General features: G+C 37.5%; 1 protein-coding gene across 12 annotated transcripts in view; it reads left to right on the top strand.

The window, feature by feature from the left end:
• DISP1 (dispatched RND transporter family member 1) overlaps positions 1-25,137 on the top strand; it is a 202,440-nt gene that overhangs the window by 161,567 nt on the left and 15,736 nt on the right. For all 12 annotated transcript variants that reach the window (XM_023632543.2, XM_023632544.2, XM_014738044.3 and 9 more), the window contains one exon: positions 19,739-19,768. In XM_023632543.2, the coding sequence (XP_023488311.1) occupies positions 19,739-19,768 (30 nt within the window). The remainder of the gene's footprint in view (positions 1-19,738; positions 19,769-25,137) is intronic.

Genomic DNA, 25,137 nt, shown 5'->3' with positions numbered 1-25,137 from the left:
GAAATCCCATTAATGACTGTGACTGTGTCTTCGTTTCCACTTATATATAATTGAGAGCTAGACTCAGATAATTTTTTTGGCCCTGGCCAACACTAAATCTTCTTGCCCTTTGTTTTTTAGGTGTTATTCCAGGACTTTGTTTTTTAGCTGTCAGCTGTTGGCCTACCATATTGGCCACCAGAAACTAAAACTACTTCATTGTAAAGCAATCCTTGGGAGAGATGTATTTAATTGTATTATTTGATTGTCAAAATGTCTCCCTCTAACACAGAGTTAAACCCTACATTGAGCTTCAAATTGTATTGATTTTTTTTTCCTTCTTACCCCTGACCTCCTTCTCCCAAAGCTTAAAATTATAAAAGTGAGCGGCCTAAGTATCTAGTGAGTATTTTGGCTTGAGGATTTTAGACTTCATTCCAGCTTTCCATGCTCTTAAGTTAGTTAAGTTTAATAAGATTTTTCTGGCTTTCTTATGTGCTTTTCTTGGATCTCTTATTAGTGATTATTATTCACATCTTATTAAGAAAAGTATATACTATACTCTCATTTAGCATGTTTTGTGCGGGGCTCACAGCAACAGTCTGGCACCAAAAGGCTTGAGTTTAAGGGCAAGTGCTTTATAATTTAGTGTAACTTTGAAATGTAACACGTGGGGCTGTTTGCTTTATAACCTCCGACTAAATCATGCAGATTTCGCTTCATGGGCAGAGGAAGAATGTTTTCTTTTAACCAAAGCTACTTTTCAACGTTTAAGAATATTTTTGATTAACCAATTGTGTCCTTTTCAGTATTCTAATTGCTTTAAACTTTTTCTTAAAAAAAAAAAAAAAGGCATCCTTAGATTCCTGTTTTGGGGTGTGCATTGCACTGGACCAGAGGCATGTGGTACCTTGACCTTTAGTACGGCCCCTCCCTTCTCCCCTTATAAGTGACAGAGACAAAATGGGTTTGAAAATGAATTTCCCATGCCCTGTTTCCTTCACCTTTCACTGAACAGCAGAATAGCTGCCCTTTAACTAGTGATCCCCTATGCCTTGGAACTCGATCGTTTTAGGAAGAAATAGTTAATTAAAAGTATCAGAGGAAATGACGCCCCTCCCCCATTCTCACCGGGTCATGCATAACATAGTTCCTTTCTTGTTTACTGGAGTAACTAGGGGGAAAATAGCATGATCTTTTGCTTGCTTCTCAGGACCAGGCTCTCCTAATAAGAGAAAAATTTCTTTTTAACTTCAATTGGAACTCAAGCTGTTACTTCAAGGTCTGATTTGTTCCAGCTTTCTGGGGTTTTGAGTCTGAGTGGGGCAGACAGACAATCATGTCCATTGTGTCCAAAACATATTTTTCTCTGGGAACATCACATAGAACTGCCTTCACGGGTTACCACGCTCTGTTACTAACTGAGATAATAACTGTTAGTAGATGGGGGGAGTATGTAGTTTTGCCCTTCAGCATCCCCATTGGGTAAACGTCCTTAAATGTCAGGAATTTTTCTTTTGCCAGCAAGTTTTGGTTAAGTTAGCATGGGGATTTATAAATATGTGCAAAATGCTTGTTCCTATCGTTCACTGTAGTCTTTTATCACATCTCTACAATATTCTTAATGTCTAAGTTGGAGGTGAGTTTTTCTCAGCTAATCAGTAGCCATTGAATGTTTAAGTGGGCTTAAAGTAGATGGAAGTGAAGACAGCAAAGGAAATTCAGCAATAGAATTGCCCATAATTCATAGACATTTCAGCATTTTCTCTCTTAGACGGGCACATTCTGTCAGTTAAAAAGAGAACATAAATTCATGTGTTTAAGGAGTAGACATTCGTTCTTGAAGGTAGGAATGGTCATAATCAGGGGTCTAGATATATCTTAAGAGAGGTAAATTCAACATGATTTTAAGTATGATTTTAGTATCACATAGTTTAGAAATTAAATATTTTATTTTTCCTTAGTTAAAATAACTAACCTAAGAGATTGTTTAAAAATCATGATTTAAAAGAAAAGCAATTCTTCATCATTGTGAATTCAGTCTATAAAATTTAAATTATAGAGTGCACTTAAATGAAAGATTGTGAGTATCCCATTAAGGTTTCGAAATGGGAAGAGATGGAGGACATTTGAAAGAAATACATCTTCTCTCACCTACAGATGTAGGTTTTGCATGGAAATATAATCGACTATAAATGGCTTCTACATTAATGATGTACTTGAATATATCTGCTCTTATAAGCAGTTAAGAATATTTAGTTTTCCATCAATATTGTAATTAAGATTACATAACATTTAAATTATTTCTTATTCTATCACATGAATATCTTCTTTATGTAATTTTATAACAAAATGACCTTTCTAAGAATTCTGATAGTAAGTTTTATCACTACTACAAATATTCTAAAGTATTCTAAAATAATAAATAATAGTTTCTGGGTGTAAAGGATTTTAAAAACTTCTTTAAAAATTATGAAGTGGAACTTGGTTGTGCATTGTACATGTGTCTTTGGTGAAGAAAATGGACTTTAATGGCATAAAATCTCAATTAAATTTATAATAACAGAATTAATGTTTTTATTGAACTCTTACTATATGCCAGACATTGTGCTATATTTTACATGCACTCTTTGATTTAATCCTAAAAACAACCCGAGGAATTCAGAGCTATTATTATTATCTCCATTTTATAGATGGAGAAGCTATAGTTTGAAAAATTAAATAGTGTTTAGAAGATTAATGTAAATTAATTTCAAAGAGAGTTGAGTCCTGCTCTGTCTGATTTTGAAGCCTTTCCTCTTAATCACATCTCTATGCTGCTCAAACATCAGAGAATGAATTTATTTTATTTTTCCTAAAACTTGTTTTCAGTTTCAGCAGTAGTTCAAGAAACAGCTAAGTGCTTGTGGAAGTTCATTCTTGAAATCACAGAGCTGAAATTGCACAGATCAGGCCCATAATCCTGAGAAGCACAGACGATTGGCCTCAGGCTGCCTCCGTGATTGTTAGATGATGGACACGACCTGTTCACCGTGCCACCTTGCACAGACCTGAGGAAGAATCCTGCCTCATTTCTCCAATCTGTTTGTGCCGTGTCCATATTGTACTTAAACCACTTACCTAGTGCGGGACACACGGTGGATTCTTGGAAATGCTGGTAGTAATAAACAGATTTTCCACAATTTAAGTGTAACATATCCATTTTGGAGGAGTCATTTAAACTGAATTCTCTGGTTTAGCTGTTACACACCATTGCTGTCACCTTCAAAGTTTTGGATGCCTTTGCTCCAGCTCGCAGCCTACTGACACTGCTTTCTATAAGAAAATAGAAACTGCAGACCTCACTCAGAATGATTTCATGTAGTCTGGCATAACTCGGTCTTTGCTGCTATCTCCTCAGCACACTTCCTCTAGCAGCTTTTTCGCATGCTCCCCTCTCTCTCGTTTACTCAGACTATGGTTTACTCTCTCAATTCCTGGGCGGCCTCACCTAACTTTATGAACACCACTGACACTTTGGCTATAGGATAGCATAGAGGTTGAGAGCTGCACCCTGGAATAGACTGGGTTTGAATGCTGCCTCTATACTTATTAGCTGTGTGGCTTTGGGCGACTTATTTAACCTTTCTGTGCTTTGGTTCCTCATCTATAAAATCTGTACCTACCTTATAGGATTGTTTTAAGATTTAAAAACTGTTTTAATATGTTAAGTCTTTAGCACATAAAGAAGTTCTGTAAATGTTGACTATTATTATTTTTAGTGTATTATTGTTGTGGGGGTTCAGAATTGGCCACCCCAAAATGTGTCCATTTGGCTTGATTATTTTTAAGGACAAGAGAGTCTGAAACTTTGACCTTCCCCCTAACTGCCTAAAAGAATTTAAGATAGAAGACCTGTCCTGGCATTACCGTAGATAACTCTGGGTACCTTAGGCTAGGAGGGTCCTTGCTAAGCCCCTTCTTAACAAAATTCTGTCTACCAGACATTTGCTTGTCCATTTCCATGTGAATTGCCTCCCTCCCCTTTGCCTCTCACCGCTGCCCCCAACATCCTCCTTTGTATGTAGCTGAAGATGGTATTTCAGGTGACAGACTTTGGCCATTCTGGTGAGTTACTCCATTTTCCTGGGTTTCTCCCATGTACACATGCTATTAAGCTTTGTTTGATTTTCTCCTGTTATTTGTCTCATGTTGATTTAATTCTTAGACCAGCCGGAAGGACCCAGAGAGTAGAGGACTTGTCATCCTCCCCTATGTTATACTTAATGCTTTCACTTTGCATCACCTCTTTCCTTTTTAATGCCTTGCTGTCGGACGTTTACCATCATTCCTTTCCTGGCAATACTCGGGTCAGTGACCTCTTTGACAAACTCGACTCATTTCTTCTCCTCCTTAGTTTTAGAGCATTTAATTTCCATTTACCATACCTTCTTAAGCTGTTTTCTTTTTTGTATTCCACAGCCCTGTGCTTTTCATGGCCCTGTGCTTTTCTTTCTTCTTATCCCGTGTGCGGTGACCATTTCTGCTCTCATTACTGTTGATGGAGCCTCCTCTTCCACCCTTTCACATGACTGTCATTTCGATAATGCCTTACTGTTTTTTCCTTAACCCCTCGCAGCTGTAAAAGCCAGCCCTAGTGGTCTAGTAGTGGTTAAGATTCGACACTCTCAGGGCTGCAGCTCAGCTTTGTTTCCTGGTCAGGGAACCACACCACCAGTCTGTTGGTTGTCATACTGTGGCGACTGTGTGTTGCTGTGATGCTGAAAGCTGTGCCAACAGGATTTCAAATACCAGCAGGGTCACCCATGGTAGACTGATTTCAGCAGAGCTTCCAGACTAGACAGACTAGGAGGAAGGACCTGGCCATCCGCTTCTGAAAAAAATTGACTGTGAAAACCCTATGAACAGCAGTGGAGCATTGTGTAATAGAGAGGGGAGAGGATGGCACAAAAAGACCGGGCAGGGTTCTGCCCTGCTGTCCACAGGGGCGCTAGGAGTCAGAATCCACTCCACAGCACTAACCACAATCTCAACTGTTAAAATTTCAGATCTCTGTTTCTTGCCTGTCTTTCTCACTGTAAGGGATATCCCTATATTCACAGTAGCATATAGAACATCTTCTTTTAAATATTCTGCCAAAGTGTCAGGGAGAGCACTTTGTAATTCTTAAACTGAAGCACACTTTTGTTAGTTATACTTCAGTAAGCATAGCCACTTGTAACTAGATGTTGTTGACTCAGGCAAGATCTTGGACTTTAGAAGAAACTAAGAGGTAAGGAAGCTAAACAATATGGATTTTTTAAATAATCTATTCAAACGTAACATAATGACAGATAACAGTACCAGGAGTAGTTTTGCTGTAGATCAATGAAGTTTTACTGCTCATCAAGGGCCTTTAATATGTAATCTAAGATCTCTACCTTGTAAGTCATTTGGGCAGATACTGCTAAAACTTTGAGAGTAAAGATCAATTAAGACTCATCCAAGAGTCACCCGTTTAAAATGGTACGAGAACTTCATTTTTATATATTTTCTTAAACTTGAGCTAAACCTGAATTTTTGATTATCTAAGGTTCTACTTAAACTTTTATCTTTGGCTGTCTTAATAAAGGTGATCCTTTAGGCAAACTAGTCTGTGGCCATAGAAACCTGAATGTTGGTTTTCCCTGTGGGCAGGATATGATTATTGATTGGAAGGGGTACTAGGGAGCCTTTTGGGTTGCTGGGAAATGTCCCATAGGTACCTTGCTCTGAGCAGTGGTTACAAGGATGTATATGTATGTAAAAAATCCATCAAGCTGAACACTTAAACTTTGTGCCTCTTGCTGAAGACTTGGTGAGATAGGAATGCTTTAAAAGAATGACAGGGATTTAAGACTCTCTCCCCTTTAGTCCGGAAATTTCCTTCCACCTTCTTGGCCAGTCCGTATACACTTGGAAGGTAGGGACAATATTCTATTAATTTTTATAGTCCTAGTTAGACAGTGGAAGGGGGTTTGGAGGAAGGAGGAATGCTTAAGAGCTGGCATATATATATATATGTTTTACTTGATTTGAAGATAGCAAGGTTAAGCTGCACTTTTATTTCAGAATCTTAAAAAGTAGAGTATTTTGTGACATGAGCACATTTTTGTACTTACTTTGCCTTAATTGCTTTCCCACTTGCATCTTCTGTCAGCCTCTCATCTTCCTCTTTTGGTACTTGAGAGTAGAAACTGTATCTTTTACTTTTTACTGCTCGAAAGTGCGTAGTGAATTAGAATTTTTAGGGTGGAGAAGAGATGACAAATGAGTGATTTAATGATGCTGAGAAAATAAAGGGACTGTCCTCAGGCAGCCTCCCTTAGGGAAGATAGTAACATATCTTTTCCATCCCTCTGCCAAAGATTTTATGATAGAAGTAAGCCAAGATTATAGAAAGATTTAGGGTTTCCATATGGAAGAGCCAAACTTAGGGCCAGGAAGAAGGAACAGAAAAGGTGTTTTTAACATTTATGACAAGAGAGAGCCCTTGGATTTGACATATGTAAGCCTTTCCTCCAAAATACCTCAACCTACGACATAAGTCAGGTTCTGGGAAAACTTACTATGCTCAGTTGACCTAGAATTGAATGTGAGTTTACTTTGTAAGAAATACCTATGCACAAGGAAAGCATATGGGAGTCTTGCTGTAGTACTGTCCTTGAGGTTCATGCAATTGTCCTGTTACGTTGTTCTGAATGAGCTGAAAGATTTTGAAATTTCCCCTAGGATCTTTGCTCTAGACTATAATTTAGTATGTGCATGTCAATGGAGAATTAAAGTTCTCATATTTGGTTGAGGGCCCATTTAATAATCTCTTTCAATATTTCGCAAACTGGAATTGTTTTCAAGTACAAATGCAAGAATAGCACTGTAAGCCCATTAGTTCTCTAAAGGGAATTAGGATTTCTTAAATGTATTCCATCCTGGGACTTGCCTATCTTGCAGCCAAAGTAACTAAAATAATGTGATTCTGTGAAAAGAATTGGATCAATGGGTCCACTAGGACAGATAAAACAGACCTTAGTATGTATAAAACCTTAGTAAAGTAAAATCCAGTGATAACTCAATGGGCTCCTGACTTCCACCTAACCCCCATTCTCAAATGGGGCCAGGCTAGAATTCTTATCTTCTGACAAGCCAGGAAATCATAGGCACCACTCTTTCAGGAAGTGGGGAGGCAGAAAGTAGATCTCCATATTCCCATTACTCTCTTAACCGAGTTTCCTCAAATCTGGCTAACAAAATGGGCACCATCTAACTGAGAGATTTCTGTTACCAATATTGCGGTCCTGAAGGACCAGTCAATCTCAGAATCCAGTTTCTCCCCATTGATAATTAAACCCAAGGGACCAGCTGTTCCTGGATGGCGCCAAACCAGAGCATGTACTAGGACAGATGCGGATGGTTCAGTGACACCATGGAAATTCAGTCCCCTGGCTGAACGGGTGCACCACAGTCAGCTCGTTATTCTCACCGTCTCAGATGCTGTATATTTTATGAAAATGAATTTCTGGACTCTGCTTTTCCCCTTAAAGCGGGCTTTATAGAAGATGATACTTGAAACATCACAAATAGGGCCAGCCTAGATTATTCACTAAGTGGAATTGGGAGAAACTGACATCTGGATCAAGGATAACTCTTTGCCTGTAAAAGTAGTCATAGAAATTACAAAGGAAAATTACCACTATTGAAAATTTAAAAATGCATGTCCAAAAAAATCACGTTAAAAAAATATGACAAACTATAAAAATTGTGATGTTTAATAGCTTTAATACAGGGCTCTTATAAATAAATAGGAAAGATATATAGAAGCCAAAGATGGGGTCAGCCTGGTGACGTAGTGGTTACATTCATGCGCTCTGCTTTGGCGGCCCAGGGTTCATGGGTTCGGATCTTGGGTGTGGACCTACAGACCGCTCATCAAGCCATGCTGTGGAAGCATCCCACATAAAAAAATAGAGGAAGATTGGCACAGATATGTTAACTCAGAGCCAATCTTCCTCACCAAAAAAAAAGCAGCAGCAGCCAAAGAGACATAAAGCAATGTATTAGTGGGACTGTAATTGTGTACATATATTAAGTAAATTATGATTAATATAATGGAACATTATACAGCTACTAAAAATCATGTTTTCGAAAGATTTAATTACATGGAAAAAGCTCATAACCAGAAGTGATAACACTGTATGCATCCAGTATGATCCTAATTGTGTGCATATTTAAGGTGTATATTTAGGCACAAAGGAAATATACTGAAAGGAAATAGATCAAACAGGATTACAGAGGTTAGATCTGTGTAGTGAGAGTATGGCTGGGTTTTTTTCTTCATAACTTTCTACATTTTTCAGACTTTAAAAAAAGAATGTGTTAGTTTTATAAGCAGAAAACAAAGCCAACATAAAACAGAAACCATATCTCCTCATTAAAACTTTTCTCTTCCTTTGAAAATTAAATTCGTTTTTTAGAATGGACCAAACATATTAAGTGAAAAAGCCTATCAAAGGTAAATTTTTAAAATAAAAAATGAAGATTTTATTATATTGCCTTTCTTAGATAGTAGATGGGAGACTCAGAAGAAAGAGGCGTTTGGAAATTTTAAAAGAGCTCTTTTAACTTGACCTCTTTTAATGTGAATATGTTTGCTCTTCTGCTAAAACCCATTAGGGTGGTGAACAAGATGCTTCCTGAGCACTTCTTGCCACGGCGTCTTTGGTCACCGGGCATGATTTCCTACGGCGTGTTTTCCTCCTTTGACACACACTGGCACAGATGTGTTCCTGGCATCACAGTTCATCAGTCTCCGTGTTCATCTAACGCTGACGGACAGGGAATTCTGCCCTGTCCTCCCACGTCGCACTTTCTCGTTAAACCAGTTAGCCATTTATAAAACGCCTGTCTGTCTAGCTATTCACATAAAGAGCCAGCATTCTTTTTCAAAGCATTTTAAAATACTAGTTCTTACCTTCCTTATGGGGGGATCATTTTTCATTGATTATTCACATGAAATATTTCAACATAGAGTTTCGATTAGGGGAACCTGGCTTCCCAGCTTTTGCCATAGCAGAGTGTTGAAATACTTATGTGGTGACTTGAATTATTTGAAATTCCACAGGAGAGTACAATAGAATTTCACAGCAGGAAAGGACCTTAGAAATAATTTAATCCAACTCTTTTTATTTTACAGATGAGGAAATTGAAGCCAAAGAGGTTAAAACCCAAGATTAACACCCAGTTAGTAATAGGTCTTCTTACTTCTCATTGTGGTCTTTTTAATACAGGATCCTTAGAATAAGTTCCTAAACTTTATTTCGTGGTATTTGGGTACCATCGGCATATATGAAGTTTAGGGGTTGCAAACAGAATCTACCCCGCTATAAATTAAATACAGTGAACTTGAGGTTTTGGCCAAGCCGTCCTAGCACCAGAGTAACAAAGACCTCACTACAGCTTGAGAACACATGGCCCCACTGTGTTGGGATTTTCCTCATTTCTCTTCAGAAAATTCTCATTTGTCCTCAGTCTAATTCTTTTAAGCTTAGTTGTTTTGTTTTCAACCTCAGACTTTTGGCTGAGAAGAAAACCCTTTTCTATCAGTATGATTTTTATAAAAAGCGTGTTAGAGTTTTACTTTGATCTTTATTTATTAAAGCTTTGACAGTTAGTGAGTTACATAAATTTAATTTTTAAGTTAAAGGGAAATAAATAGGGGAAAATTTCATTAAGGAAGAAAACTCGATTTCACTACATACTGTTGTTCTTAAAAGCATAACTAAAGAATTTCTGTAGGAGTTGAGGAAATAGTCTGTCTTCCGGGCCAGTAAAATGAAGATGTCACAGCAGCTGCAAGGTATTGGTTACACGGTTGGAATTCATTTTGATACAGTGGATTTTTATTATTTTTTTAACTTCCCCCTCAAAGTTTTTTTTGATAGCAGGTGTGACTTTTAACCTTCCAAACTCAAACTTGTATGATACTGAGGAATTTTTTAGGGACAAAATAATCCAAAATATCTGGGAAATAAATTTAAGAAAGATTAGCAAGCTTTCTTGTAATTTTGAGCTCCAATAATACTTCTTACATTAAACAAAACGTAGACTTATTATACTAAAAATTGAAAACTAGCAAATGTTGGAGGAGAAGATAATTGGCAAGTTTATGAATTATGATTGTGTTTATACTTTTCATCTCTAGTCTAATTGATGAAGGCCGTGTCCTATTAATAAAATAGCTAACAAACTTATTTTCAGAAATGCAAATATACCTTCACTGAGGTTATAATTAACACACAAACTCTTATTGGTATAATTTGTATGGTTTATAATGAAAATGCAAAACATTTGTACATTTTTATTGATAAGATCCATAAAGTTTTGGAAGTGGCGAAATGTTTGTGTGTGTTTCTTATCATAATGAAAGTAATGAAATATATTTTGTTGAATCAGGCTTGATGTAAGCCCCCAAAATGTACGAACAAAACTGTGCCCTCGACCTCCAGACTAGTCTTTTGGACAACAACGTCTTTGTGTGATAATCCAAATTATCACTAACTTCACTTCAGTAGGCGCTGCTACTATTTTTAATTCGTTATATAAAGATATGTTAAATGTAGTTTTAGGCATTTCTAATTGTACTTAAAGTACATCATTATATATAAATATAAAATAACAGTGAGTATGGAAATGTGTTATATTGCACATAGGATACATAAACCTTGGTTTATCCAAAGTTTCACTAGAATTTTTTCCAGTAATACCATGTATATTTATGACAATTAGTACTCGTTTTGTTTTGTTTTTTGAGGAAGATTGGCCCTGAGCTAACATTCGCTGCTAATCCTCCTCTTTTTGCTGAGGAGTACCGGCCCTGAGCTAACATCCGAGCCCATTTTCCTCTATTTTATAGGTGGGACGCTTGCCACAGCATGGCTTAGTAAGCGGTGCATAGATCCACTCCTGAGATCTGAACTGGCGAACCCTGGGACGCTGAAGTGGAACACACAAACTTAACCGCTACACTACCAGGCTGGGCCCAGTACTCATAATTTTGATTCACATATTTATAAGATTCTCAGAGGCTTTCTGAATCATTAAAGGAAGATTAAAGTCTGTTCCATGTTTTTCTCTCAGCCCTGTATACTTGGGTCACTGTAGTAACTCTCAATCTGTTCTCCTTACCTTTCTACTTCGTCCTGCACGTTGCCACCAGATCATTCATCATAAAATAGTGTTTTCATCATATCCATTCTTGCTCAAGAAACTTTAGCAGCCTCTTATTTCTGTTACCCACTTTGGTCTCTTGCTTCCCCCAGAATACCCCCTACTCCAATGAGCTGCCCTCCTACTATCTCATAATGCGTCCTATTGATGTTGCTCTTGCTGCTGTGTGAAGGTGTCAGCATAGGTCTTGGGACAATGTTTGTTTCCTTTCCCTCTGCCTCCTATGTGAGACCTAGTTCAAATTCCACATCTTATGTCAAGTTCACGGGTTCTTCTTGGACTACTCCGGTCCGATGTTATCTCCCTATTCCCCATTCACTTGTACCTTTAAGTTCTGATTATTTTCTTGTAGTATTCTGTAATTGTTTCTTGTCTGGAGGTCACATTTTCCTGGCAAACTGTCTGAGGCAGTGATTCAGGCTCTGACTGTGTAGACTCTACGACAAGACCTACTGGATCAGATGACATCCCTGTTTTTGATAAGCTACCCAGGTGATTCCAGTGTTGATCAAATCACTTAGTGTCACTTAAACTGTGCAGTAAATACTTGAACAGAATTAACTATAGATTTTGTATTAAATGCATTTTGTTTTAAGTTTGTTGAAAATTTATGATCTGTGTATAATGTTACTTCCTTTCATCTAGTTTATAGTTAGGGTGTCCCATTCTCCCCAAATTCTATACCTGTGAGAGAAATTTTCAAATAAAATATTTCAGTCACGTGTACCTAAATGAACACACATGCACTTTCCCTTTATAAAACTTCACTTCTCTTTAATTATGCAAGTAATTCATAAATGCATTCTCATGAAGAACTCAAAAATACAAAGTAAAACTCACTCTTGATTCCTTCCCCCATGGTACACAGGGCTACTGATTTGCCACATTCCCTTCTGAATTTTTAAAATACGTTTACATATTTTGTATTTTGTTTTTCCTATAAATATAATATGAATTATTTTAAACTTCTCACTTTGTTTGTCTTGGCGCTCTTTCCATATCAGTATGTGTGTGTGTATGTGTATGTTCATTCTGTATGGTGTTCTGTAGCATGGATGTACCACCACTGATTTAAGCATCCTTCTGTTAATAGATGGATACTAATAGGTGAATAGGTTGCTCTCACTTTTTTTCCTTCCTATAAACCAACCCTCAGTGATCATCCTTGCATATCTCTTCTGAGCATGTACCATTTGCTCTTAAGTAAGGTCTTCCTGCTCTGCCTCCTTTCCATTTTCAGTCCCCAAGCAATATCTCATGGCTTGCATCAGTGTACTCTTTTTCAGGTTGTGGCCAAAAAGCACAGGATCAAGTCATGAAATTTGCATTCTAGACTCTGTTAACTGGCTCTGTGATCTTGGACTCTTTTATCCTTTGTTATGTGAGAACAAAGATTAGATGGGATGACTTCTAGGGGTCCTTACAGGTCTAACAATCTCTTGTTCTAATTAGGCTTATGGGCGTGATGTCATTCATTTTTATCATATTCAGCTAGTAGCAAGTGCCATTGAATCTTGTAAATCGTAAAGGTTCGCAGTGCTTATGAATAAAAGGCCATTATACATTATTCCTCATTAGTCTTCTGCGTTACTTCTCACCTGAAGCTGGAATGCCATTTCCAGATGAACTAGTAGTGATGGTAGTAATGGTAGTAGTAATGCCTTTTTTCCTTTGGATAATGCTCAATAGTTTACAGAAGCCTGTTACTCATACCAGCTCATTTTTAGGTATTATCCATTTCCCACAAATCCTGAGAAATTAAAAGACTTGTTCAATATCATTCGACCAATGAGTTTCAGGGCCCAGACGTTACCTCACATTTTTTGATTACTAAATTCACTATTTTCTTAAAGACAGTTTCTTCATACTCAAATATTTATTCAAGTTACACTAAATTTCTTTTTCAACATTTATAAAGTGCTTGGTATTTATTAGATGCTATTTAAATGTTAGTCTTCTATTCCCAACCTTTTCCCCCGCTCCTCCTAGTTTACTGGCTGGTTTGTGTTCAGTTATATCAGTTCCAGACATCAAGATGACCAACACTTTTGAGTCAGCATCTCTTGAGCGGTCAGCGAATGCGTTACGCTAGTAGTTGTGGCTATTGTTATCCTTCAAATCACTTGACACAGACCGTAAACATTTAGCTCTGGTGTATGAAAGATGAATCAGAGGCCAAGCACAGCTTGCTACAGGGTATCTGTTTCATCTTCACGATGAGCCCAAGTGTGCCAGTGATGATTCATGGGAATATTTCACGAGGAAGACTGGTTTTGTTTGTGTTGGAAATCTTTTAAAGAATGCTCATCCAAGTGTGGATTCTTTTATTTTCAGATACTTTCTTCCTAACATACCAGCACTGAACTGAAGTTATTACTTGCGGAATACCCTTTTACGCAAAGGCAGTATGGCACAATCCAGCAGGACTACTGAGACTAAAATGTGCTACTTTCAGCACTTTCTTACTTAAATTTGGTTACCAGGAAGTAGAAACTATATATCCTTCATAACATTTTAGTTGTTCAGAAATATATAAAGCAGTTTTGCTCCATAACTTTTGACTTTCCTGAATGCTGGGAAGAGCTATTTGGAATTTGTGAAAACTGATACTGTCTGTTTGTGACTTGTGATATTAATTCTGCAGCTATGTCAACGGTAGAGTTCCAGAGACGGTGGCATGTTTCCATGTTTTAGTATTCCCATTTCTCTCACCCTAAAATCTCCCACCCTCTGCCCAAAAATTATTAAAAGAGAGAGTAGAAATGAGGGAGACAAAGAAGCAGACCATTTATAGCTTTTCCACATTTTTTTCTGTTTCTTGTTAATCTTTTTCCTCTCATACTTATTTTTTTCCATAGTATTTTTAAGAAATTTCCCTTGCCTCCGTATCTGCCCCGGCCCGCATTATCATGATTACCCCGCTCTGTACCTCCCGCCCTCCCTCCTGCAGAGAACTTTACAGTCTCGTTATTTGTTCCTCTGACTGAAATGTGCACATACCACAGCTCTCTGGTCATGAGTCCTGGAGCCAAGGTTCTCAACTGCTGTGACAGTTCTCAAGTTGGAAGGGCCAGGGGGCATTTATTACTAATTATGAGTACCCGAGTTTGTAAGTGCTTTGTTTTTTTTAAAGCAGAGTTGAGCCAGCCTTGTAATAAGATCACTGTCACCCACTTGCGTACAGAAATGCTTTCTTACGTGGGAAAGAAAGAGTAACACTCCAGCTAATGGTCTGGGAATTGTGCACAACCCAAACTCATCTACGCCACAGCCTGTGGGAGTGTGTCGTGGAGCATGCCCGTATCATCTGCTTTGGGGCTTTTTCTCACCAGAAAAAGGCAAAAAACCTAACCAAAGAACAGGCAGATGCTGCCACCTAAGATTATTGTTGTTTGTTTGTTTTTGGCACGTGTTTTGACTGTATGGTATTAAAAGCTGACTGAACCCTGGAAAAACATTGTTTCTCTCTTTAATCGAGGTTCGATTTGCTTACGTACTTGTTCGTTTTTACTAGCTGTTATTTATCAACACAAGACTGAGGTTAGGATGAAAATCATCCTGCAAGTTTTATTAGATAGATACTAAAAGCAGCAAATGGGAAAGATTTTACAAATGGCAGAAGAGGACTTCTGAGCAATCAAAGTGTGTGGTGGTCTCCCTGGCTTGCCTCCTTTCACAGATATTTTCTGGAAAGAGATTGCAAGGGCAGAATGAAAGATGGCAGCACTGTGGATCAAACAGTTTCACATTTTACCTGTAGTTGTGGTTTGGGTGGTTCACACATCTTTTTGTCCTGTCTCTTAGTATAAAACCTTCAAAGGGATCTTATGTTTTCCCGGGAGGTGTCTTTGTGGTAAACTCAATTTTTCTTTTTCCAACTGATGTTGGCAATCTCTACTTATTGTCTCAAATTTAACATAAAATGAAGCCTTTACTCAAGCAGAAAGAAAGTAATGAATCTATAGTTGTTTCTGTCTCTGGGGAGTAAACTAGTCATAGATCCATGAATTTCTCAGTGTAAAAAAAAGTTAATGGGGGTGAGTAGGAGGAAAGAGAACATTTACATTTGTTCCAACCCAAAATGTATATAAAAAATATCATTACTTTGCAACTGCTTAGGATAACCTATCCCAGAATTGTGGCTCTGGGGATCACTTTAGATCTAAAGATAGCAAAATTTGTTAACTTCTTGTGGAAATTCAAGCGGTAGTTTTGAGGCTGTGTAACTGGAAAACAAAGAGTAAAAAGTTCAGATTTTGTGTACAAGTTAACTGATTGGTTTCTGGGTTGGGTGTCTTACTCTCCCTCTCTGTAAAAGTAAATTTTCTCTCGTAGTTCATTAATAGCTTCATCATTGGTGTTCAGAGAGCATATTCTTTAAAAGTCAATGTATGCGCAACCCTGAAAGTACTAAAAACCATTAACTTGTATACTTTAAATGGATTAGTTATATGGTATGTGAATTATATCTCAATAAAACTGTTACATTAAAAAATCAATTGTAATTATATTTGAAAATATCGTGGGTTTTCTTTTTCTTTGTACATTTACCCAAAAAACTAAACGTTCTTCACGACCTCTTCAGTAGTAATCATTTTTATTGAAAGCCCCTTTTGTATCAAGCACGGCTCCAAGCCCTTCACTAGCTCAGTGGAGTTGCGGGGTGCTCCTTCCCTCTGCGCATGCTCAGGTAGCCCTGGCAGGCTGACTGCTGGGTGTTAGGAGGCTGCTGCGCCCTCTACGTCCACACATTTCTCCTCCCACTGTTTGACACGGCTGCCTACCAAACCTATCATGCTGGCTAGGCTTGTTTTTCTAATTATGTCGTTTAATTTTTTTAATAATCCATTTATATATAGGTTCTAAAAGAAAGGGTTGATTTTGTGAAAGGAAAATTGTAGGCTTTAGAAAGACTATATAGAGGTAAGTTGCTATGAAAAAAATTGATATCGAATTAGGCATGAGAGAAACAATTGTAAAAGATTTTGGGGGAAATCGTCAAAACTTGGATGTGTATTATAGTCAGTATACTCAGTATACAGTTGTCCCCCCTTATCCATGGTTTCACTTTCTGAGGTTTCAGTTACCTGGGGTCAACCCTGGTCCGAAAATAACACTACATCACAGTGCCTACTCACTCACCTCACTTCATCTCATCACGTGGGCATTGTATCAGCTCACATCGTCACAAGAAGGATGAGCACAGAACAGTAAGATATTTTGAGAGAGAGAGACCATGTTCACATAACTTTTATTGTAATATATTGTTATAACTGTTCTATTTTATTTTTAGTTATTGTTGTTAATCTCTTACTGTGCCTCATTTATAAATTAAACTTTGTCATAGGTATGTATGTATAGCAAAAAGCACTATATATATAGGATTCGGTGCTATCCACGGTTTCAGGCATCCACTGGGGGTCTTGGAACATATCCCCAGTGGATAAGGGGGGACCACTATACTCACAAGTATCCTAAGTCCTCCAAAACTGGAAGTCATAGGCAATGCAGTGTGGTGTGGCTTGTGTAAGAAAAGATCGGCAGCTGACTGTGCATTTAAATTTAAGTTACAATGAGATATTTAAGAACTGTATATGGCACTTTTTTAGAATTTTTCACTTTAATTAACCTTTTTGATTAACCATCAAATTAATGGTTCATGCATCATTGAATACAAAGGCCTCATTGAATACAAAGTATATAAGTATATGTATACTTCTGGTATAAGATTCAGAGGCACAAACAAAAAGTGGCAAAATGTAGTAAGGTGGTAAAGTTGTTTAGGACTGACAGATGGGAATGGGCTGAAGTTCCAAAGTGTGTGGGTGTGTGTAACAGAAAAAGAGAGAGAGAGAGAAACAGAAAATAAAACTAAATTTACCTGTGTTGATATTTGTGTCCCCATATTCTTGCTATCCATTCACTAGTATTGACTTCAAAGCTGATGAGCCTGAGAAAAGTAATAAAAGGTGCTCGTTCATTAATCCAACAAACTCTGATCTGACCTCCACAAAAGGACCATACATTATACTAGTTTATGGAGCTGTGAATACAAATAAGATATGGTCCCTCTTTATGCCATTAATATCTCCTTTTAGCTTTTAAAAATGAACTTTCTTTACATATATAAAAAGAATGCAGTTTTTTTGTATTTAGGAATGCTGTGACTATTTGGTCTCATACTTAGTTCTTAAAGCAACAAGTTCTCTTATGCTCTTCTTACTGGAAACTCTGACTTTAAATTCCACATCTCCCAAAAGAAAGGCTACCTCCCTTCCTGTATGACAGATTAATACTTTATAATTATCCCTATGTTGTTTGTCTGTTTTCCCTTGGTTTTATGGGCAGACACATGCAGGACAGAGAGCATCAAGTTAGGCATCGAGAGACGTGACTTCTCACTACAGCTCTGCTCCTAAGACCCTGAACGACAAGGCACCCTGAGGCCCATGTCTACAGCTGGGGCTGGGATGGAATTGGAATATATACTCTCTGAGGTGGTTTCCACTGCTTGCAACCTCTGAGGTTGTTCTGTCTTTTTGATTTTAATATTTTTAATGGGCTTAGGGTCCCTAATGAGGACATATAAATAAAACATGAAATTTAGAACATATGCATCTTTCATATAAACAGATTAATACAAAGTGCGTTCTACAATGTAAGCTCTATGAAGTTTGGGACCCTGTTGATCTTATTCATGGCTATACCAACAGTTAGATAAATATATTTTTAAGAAGGAATACATGTATCTTAGTGAGAAATGTGAATGGAGAGGGAAAATAAGAAAGGAAACCTTAGCTCTCAAAGAAATTCTAAAATAAAGTTCTAACTATTGGAAGAGTAATAGCTTGAAGTAGAAAGATTGGAAGACAGATTTTTGCATCTTGTTTTGTTTCCTCGAAAAGTAGGCCAGCCTGGTGGAAGATTTGAGGTTAGGAGAGAGTACACAGGTAGGACATTCGTTCATTTATTCAGAAATATTTAAGTATCCTCTCCGTATTAGTGTTATGGTTATCAAACTTTTTGGTCTCACAACCCCTTTACACTTTCAAAAACTGTTAAGGATCCAAAGAGCTTTTGCTTATATGGGTTATAACTGGTATTTACCATATTAGAATTGAAACTGAGAAATTAAAAACTTTTAATTTATCTCACTTAAAAAGAACAATAATAAACCCTTTACATGTTGATGTGAATAACGTTTTTTATGAAAAATAATATATTTTCCAAAACAAAAAACAGTTTAGTGAGATAATTACATTTGTTTCAGATTTTTGCAAACCTCTTTGAAGTGTGGCTTGATAGAAGACAGCTGAATTCTCATATCTGCCTCTGCAGCCAATCTATTGCAATGTGCTGTTTGGTTGAAATATACGAAATTATGGGGAAAATCTAGCCTTACCCAGGTATGGAGTGGGAAAAGGGAAGCCCTCACAGACCCCGTGTAGGGTCTCAGGATGAGTCAGGGGTCTTCAGGCCACACTGTGAGAACCACTGTACTTGGGAATGGTGAAACATGAGTAGCAAATTTTCTTTGTTCACCAAATATTTATTAAGTGCATACCAAGTGCCAGTAAATAGGAAAAAATTAATCTGCTAGGAATGAAGAGTTTGGAGGTTGAGACTAAGTTGGAGTTTGGAGTTTCTTTTGACAGCTTGTCTATTCTTTTGGGTGGGGGGTGGGGCAGTACAAAGGATGAGAGGGAAAAACAGAGTATGGGGAAGTACACGCCAGTACTTGTTAAAATGGATTGTGGCGTTAGATACTAAGAAACTGCAAGATGGAAGAGCAGCTCCTGCATCTTGATGTGGAAATAATTTGTAGTACTACAAGAAGGTCTTGATGCCCTCCCCCTTTTTTTTGGTGAGGAAGATTGGCCCTGAGCTAACATCTGTTGCCAATCCACCTCTTTTTGTTTGAGGAAGATTGTCGCTAAGCTAACATCTGTGCTCATCTTCCTCTATTTTTTGTATGTGGGACGCTGCCTAAGCATGGCTTCATGAGTGGTATGTAGGTCCACACTGGGGATCCAAACCTGCGAACCTGGGGCTGCCAAAGCCAAATGCCCAACCTGAACCTCTACACCACCAGGCCAGCCCCTTGATACCCTATTTTTAAAAAAAGATGTTAGGGATCCTTGATAAGTAAGAAACAGCCTAGAATGGAGACAGGTATGTAGATTCCTGTTGTGAGAAAGATGAGAGCATCTGTAGCTATAGGTTTGGAGAATGTTGCCCAGTGTGACTGTGATTCGGCTAGGTGGGTGTGATACGAGTCTGGGAAGGTGCTGCCTCCAGACCAGCCTCTCTAGCACTCACCTACCTGGTGTACTGATGGCCAGCGTTCATTGTTAAATCCATGTGTGTTTACAATCTCTCAAATAGATTGTCTTTTTTAACCCTTCCAGGATTCTTCCACGAGGAAAGAGAACAAGTAGAATGTTAAATGCGTATGTTAAGACTTTGTTTTTGTTACAGTGCTTTGTTTCTGATGGTTTTTCCTTTGCTTTTTTTCCAGACCATCCAGACCTTTCAAGTTACCAAAAAGGTAAAGTAATCTGAATCATCTTATTAAATAATAAGCTTACTTGCCTGCTTTTCTGCTTCTAGTGCTTTCTCCACATTTTGCTACTGTTTCCACCTCCTTCACTCATACTTTTATGAAGGAAAAATACATCTCCCCTGAGTTGACTGCTTAAGGAATCCTATATCTCCAAAAGTGGTTTTAATCTCAAGGTGGATTTTTAGCCTTTACATTCTATTTGTGGGTAATCATTTATATTTGCCTAATTATTTTGCATTCCTTCCTGTAATGGATTGGCTTGTCAGTGTCTTACTTACTTACTAGGTAGAGACACTGTTCTGCTTGAATTCATGACAGTTTATTTCAGATGGGTTGTCTGTATTTCCTTCTAAAAATTTTGTCGCCCTATTAAGATGGAATTATTCTTTTATGTGAAAATGTTAAAGTTTTATCTTTTCAGTAGAAAAGCAAAATTTTAAATGGATCAAAGTTTCTGAAAAAAAGCACTGTCTCGTCAGATGTCCTTGTCCATTGTGGTTCCAGATATAATATTGTTACACCTTAAGGAACTCTTAAGTGATCTTTGAAATTCATTTACTACAGAAGCTCAGATGCTGATAACTCTGAAGCCTGCCTCAGGAGGGTTACCATCTGTTTGGAGTAAAGTTACTATGTAAATTTTTAATTAGTAAATTCCTCTTCCATTTTTAAAAAATTGTTGTTTTTAAATTGTGGTAAAATACATCTGGCGTAAAATTTACCATTTTAACCATTTTTGAGTGTACAGTTCTATGGCATTAAGTACATTCACATTATTATGCAACCATCACCACCATCCATCTCCAGAACTTTTTTCTTCTGCAAAACTGAAACTGTGTACCCATTAAACAATAACTCCTCATTCCTCCTGCCCTAGCCCCTGGCAACCACCACTCTACTTTCCGTCTCTATGAATTTGACTACCATAGGTCTCTCATACAATTGGAACCATACAGTGTTTATCCTTTTGTGACTGGCTTATTTCACTTAGCATAACGTTCTCAAGTTCATCCATATTGTAGTGTGCGTCAGAATTTCCTTCCTTTTTAAGACTGAGTAATATTCCATTCACTACGTTTTGTTTATCTATTTTTGAAAAAAAAATATGGAAAAAGATGAAGGGAAGAGGCTACACAAGTAAACTTGGCATACTAATAAAACAAATTTCCATTTTTCTAGAAATAATAGGGTCTTCTCAGGTGACTAAAAATTTTTCATTTTGGAAATATTTGTGTATATCTTTTCTCTGTTAATAAATTGGTATTTTTAAAAGTCTTAATTTCTTTTCAGTATATACACATATAAATACAACTTCTTCAAAGAAGCCTTTTCTGATTGCCCTTTCCCACCCTAACTGGAGGACTGTCTTCCTTCGTTGAATTCACAAAACATTTTATATGTATCTCTCTAAAGACATCTCCTTTTTGCCTGGTTTTGTAGTTATTTGTGTACCTGTCTGATTTTCTGAATTAGGTTCTAAGTTCCTTGAGATCAAGACCCATGTCTGCCATTTTTATATTCCCAGAATGTCCTGCATCCTTACTTCATAATGATAATTGTCAGATGAATTTATTACTTCACAAGAAATCTGTATCCTGTTTTCTTTTCAAGCTTCAATCATTCCTCCCACTAAATTGTTAGTTAATACCACTGGGAAAGTTATGATGAATAATATTTTGAAATGCTTACCCTTAAAGGACAAGAAGATATAGGAAAGAGTTATGGGGAAATAGAAAGGAAGAAACCGAGGAAGAAGAGATTTCTAGAAAGAAAGGGCTAGCTAAAGGGTTAAATATTGCTCAGGTCAAGGAAGGTGAAAACCAAGACTAGTTGATTTTGGCAGAGTCATGAGAACAAAAGCCAGACTACAGGGGGTTAAGGATTGGGTATTTGGTCAAGACAAAGAGGCCTCAGGTCCAAGGCACTCACTCTCTGAAGCTGGGCTTTCTGCTTGGAAGGGAAGGGGAGAAAGAAGAGAGTGTTTCCAGAAAGACAGCAAAGGGCAAGGGAAAAGCCCTTGGAAACTGAAAGAGGAAAATTTACTCTGGAGGGTCTTACTGTAACACAAATGGCCCCTTTAAACCAGGCCACCAAATAATGTCACTTGAGCATTAGTTAGCCCTGTAAGACACTTAGTTTATTTGTTTCAACAGTTATTTCTGATCTTTTTCCAGAGTAAACCCAAGAATAAGGTGGCTGAGAATCTATGAGTATTTGAGGGACTTCCCTTTGGACACTCATGAAAACTCCCACATGGCAGTAACAACCAGGACCAGGTTGCCAGGCAGCATGCCCACTAACTCAGGTCCACAGTTCACCCATGAACACATTTCATTCACCCTGCTACTTCTGTTTCCTCATCCTAGAAAGGGGGGCTGCATCCTTCAGCTCTGCATACTATTTGAGACTTCACCTGTTGAGAGGATGATGGCAACCTTTAGACAGCCGTGCCCTGGATAGAGCTGCGGGCCCTAACCTAGGCAACTGGTACAGCAGTAGGGCCTCAGGGAAAACTGTCACCTGGTCATTCCCTGGAGAATGACTTCTTGCTGTAAGCCAGGTGTCGCAGAGGTGATTGCATTTACAATTATGTTGTGGTGTTGCCTAAAGATTTCCAAAATTAGAGCAGGCAGATGAAAGACAAGTATTATATGCTATGCAGAAGAGCTTACAATAAAAGGCATGGTCCTTTTGAAAATTCTTCTAATGCACATGTGGTTCATTTTTCAAAGAAAATAATGTGCAAGTGCTTTATTCTTTAAACTTAGTTAGAATATATACCTTGAACCCAGACTCACCAAGAGTGGAATTAGCAAAAAACATAGCAGTGAGATTTATAGGCTATTTTTAATTTCCTTTACTTCTCCAATTTTCCTGCTTTATTAGATTTTTATCTTTACATTACAACCACTGTCTGGGTTTCATATAGTATATGGAAGTTTTGTTTCCCATGTGGTGCCCATAGCTATACAATGTCTTATCATAGATAGCAAGAAGAGCAGAAATATCCTTAGCAATATTATGGTATTTTGGAGAAACACTAGTCTGAGTCAATTTACTCAGAATAGTTGGGGCTTTCCTCCATGGAGCTTTATGTACTCAGGATGGTGATTCCATTTCTTCAGTGTGAGCAGTTGTCTCTAGGAAAGGTTAGCATGTGAAACATGTGCTCTGTGAGGAAGTGGAATTGTAATATAGTAAGGGTAGACGTGTTTGGAAGAAATGTGCTGAAATCACTAATGCCATAACGTTTCCATATGTAGTCAGTGCACGTATGCGGTATATAGCAGTGCTGTAAAATCAGAACCAAATGTTTTCAAAGGGAAGAAAAGCAATTATTGAACGAAGTTTTTAAGGTTGCTGTGCATGTGTGTGCAGATTTTTCAAGAACACAAAACAAAAAGTCATTATATGGGTAAATTAAACCACAGCTTGAAAACGAAGCAATTGGGGCCCACTGCCCTCTATTGATAATCTGTTTGTAGGTAAAAATACATAATTTCTGGTTCATTTAAAAGAAAATCGATCCATTTAAAGTAAAGTATAATGAGTAATTTTGTAAGCCTGAGGCCATTTTCATTTCACAGGGCTGATATTTTAAAGGTCTAAAATGTAAAGGACTCTTTTTAAGTCTGAAGCAACGAAGAGAAAGTCTCAATGTCCTATTGACAGAGGACTTTATTGCTTCAAAACCAGTTACTTTCATGTTAGTTTGCATTTGGTGGAGGAGGAAATAAAGTATAGAGAATATAAGCATTGGGTGTGTTCTTGAAATGCAAAAGCTTCTGACCATTTGGTGTTTGCATTTGAACAACCACAATCAGCATATTGTGATTTATATGTTTTCGTTACATTCAGAATTATTCTTAAAAGGTTATCTCATCTTATCTAGCATGATGTTTTTAATGAGTTTTTAAATCCAGAATTTGCTGTCAAGTGAAGTCCTATGGATCTAGGTGATTTTGCATAGAGAAATTAGCTGTTTGTGTGGCTTAGGAATTTAGTTTTTAAATGTGCATTTGGGCAAGCATACATTTGTGGCAAATTGACTTATTCTTGATGTCTTTTGTTTCTCTGGTATTTGAAGCAAAAGATGATTCATAGTGTTTAAGAAGCCAGACAATAGAAGCAGACTACCTGGGTTCCTAGCTTTGTGACTTTGAACTGGTTATTTAACCTGTCTCTGCCTCAGTTTCATGTCATAAAGTTGTGAGAATTAAATAAGATGATCTATGTAAAGCATAAGAGCACCTGGTACTCCTCATAAGTGCAAGCTATTGTGCTTTATTTTCCTAAAATTACTTTTAAAAGAACAATGAAAAATGCCTGTGCAAGTGCTCTCTTAAAGCGTAATTATGTTATATTTTAATTTCCTTATTAAAATTTAATTTTAAATATCTCCACAAAGCCAGGTCTATGAAGTTGAGAGATCAGAATTTATTTTTTCTCAGAATGACATTTTGAGCCACCAGCTTTATTTAAACTGCCAGTATGATTTTGAAGAAATAACTCACAAATATATGAGTAAGAAGCTTATTTCAAATGAGCCAGAAATAGCCATCACAGCAGCCAAATGAGCAAACGTAGTTGAGAATCCCAGAGTAACTGTCCACAAGTTAAATAATTCTTTTTTTTTTTCTTCTCATAAAAATTCAAGAAACCTGAAGTTGGCAGACTATATTTCAAATTTTGGAAAAGTTCAGTTTAGTCAACTTCTGTTGGGCACCCCATTCATATCAAGATCTGCAAGGGTCAAGATAATAAGTCATGGTCCAAGACCTTATGGTAGGGACACAGACACAGGTCTTTCAGTCAAAGGTGGGGAATGAGGGGATGGGAAGGGCATCTGGAAGAAGGGCCTTGATGGTGTGGTTTGGTAAGAGAGAGGAGTTTTCAAGATGTAAGAGACTACAGCCAGACTGTAGTGGTTGGAGAGTGAATGTGTGGTAGGTACTTGTGTGTATGTTCATTTAGTCAATAGATAGTTACTGAGCACCTTTAAAAGGTACTGTTCTAGGTGCTGATACTGCACTAAATAAATAAGATGAAAATCTCTGCCCTCATGGAACTCCCAGTCTATTGGATATGTTCATTATAGTTTTAGCTACAAGGAAAGCTACAGGCTTATGGGAAGTGTTTGGCTTGGTTTGGTTATTCTTAAGATTTACACTACATGAACCTGTTTATAAGCTGAGTTCTTCTAGAATTGATTGAGTAAATCTGGAGAAAGGGAATAACTGGAGAAACCAAAGTTCTGGAAGAGACTGCCAGGAGGATGGATCTTCTGTTAAATTTGTTTTCTTTCCACTTAGGAAGTGTGAATTTTAGATTTTCTCTTTCCCAGGCACACATGG

This window comes from Equus caballus, chromosome 30 (genome assembly GCF_041296265.1).
Source record: "Equus caballus isolate H_3958 breed thoroughbred chromosome 30, TB-T2T, whole genome shotgun sequence".
NCBI classification, from domain to species: domain Eukaryota; kingdom Metazoa; phylum Chordata; class Mammalia; order Perissodactyla; family Equidae; genus Equus; species Equus caballus.
Note: the sequence above shows the minus strand (reverse complement) of the source record. Positions and strands in the feature narration are given on the sequence as shown.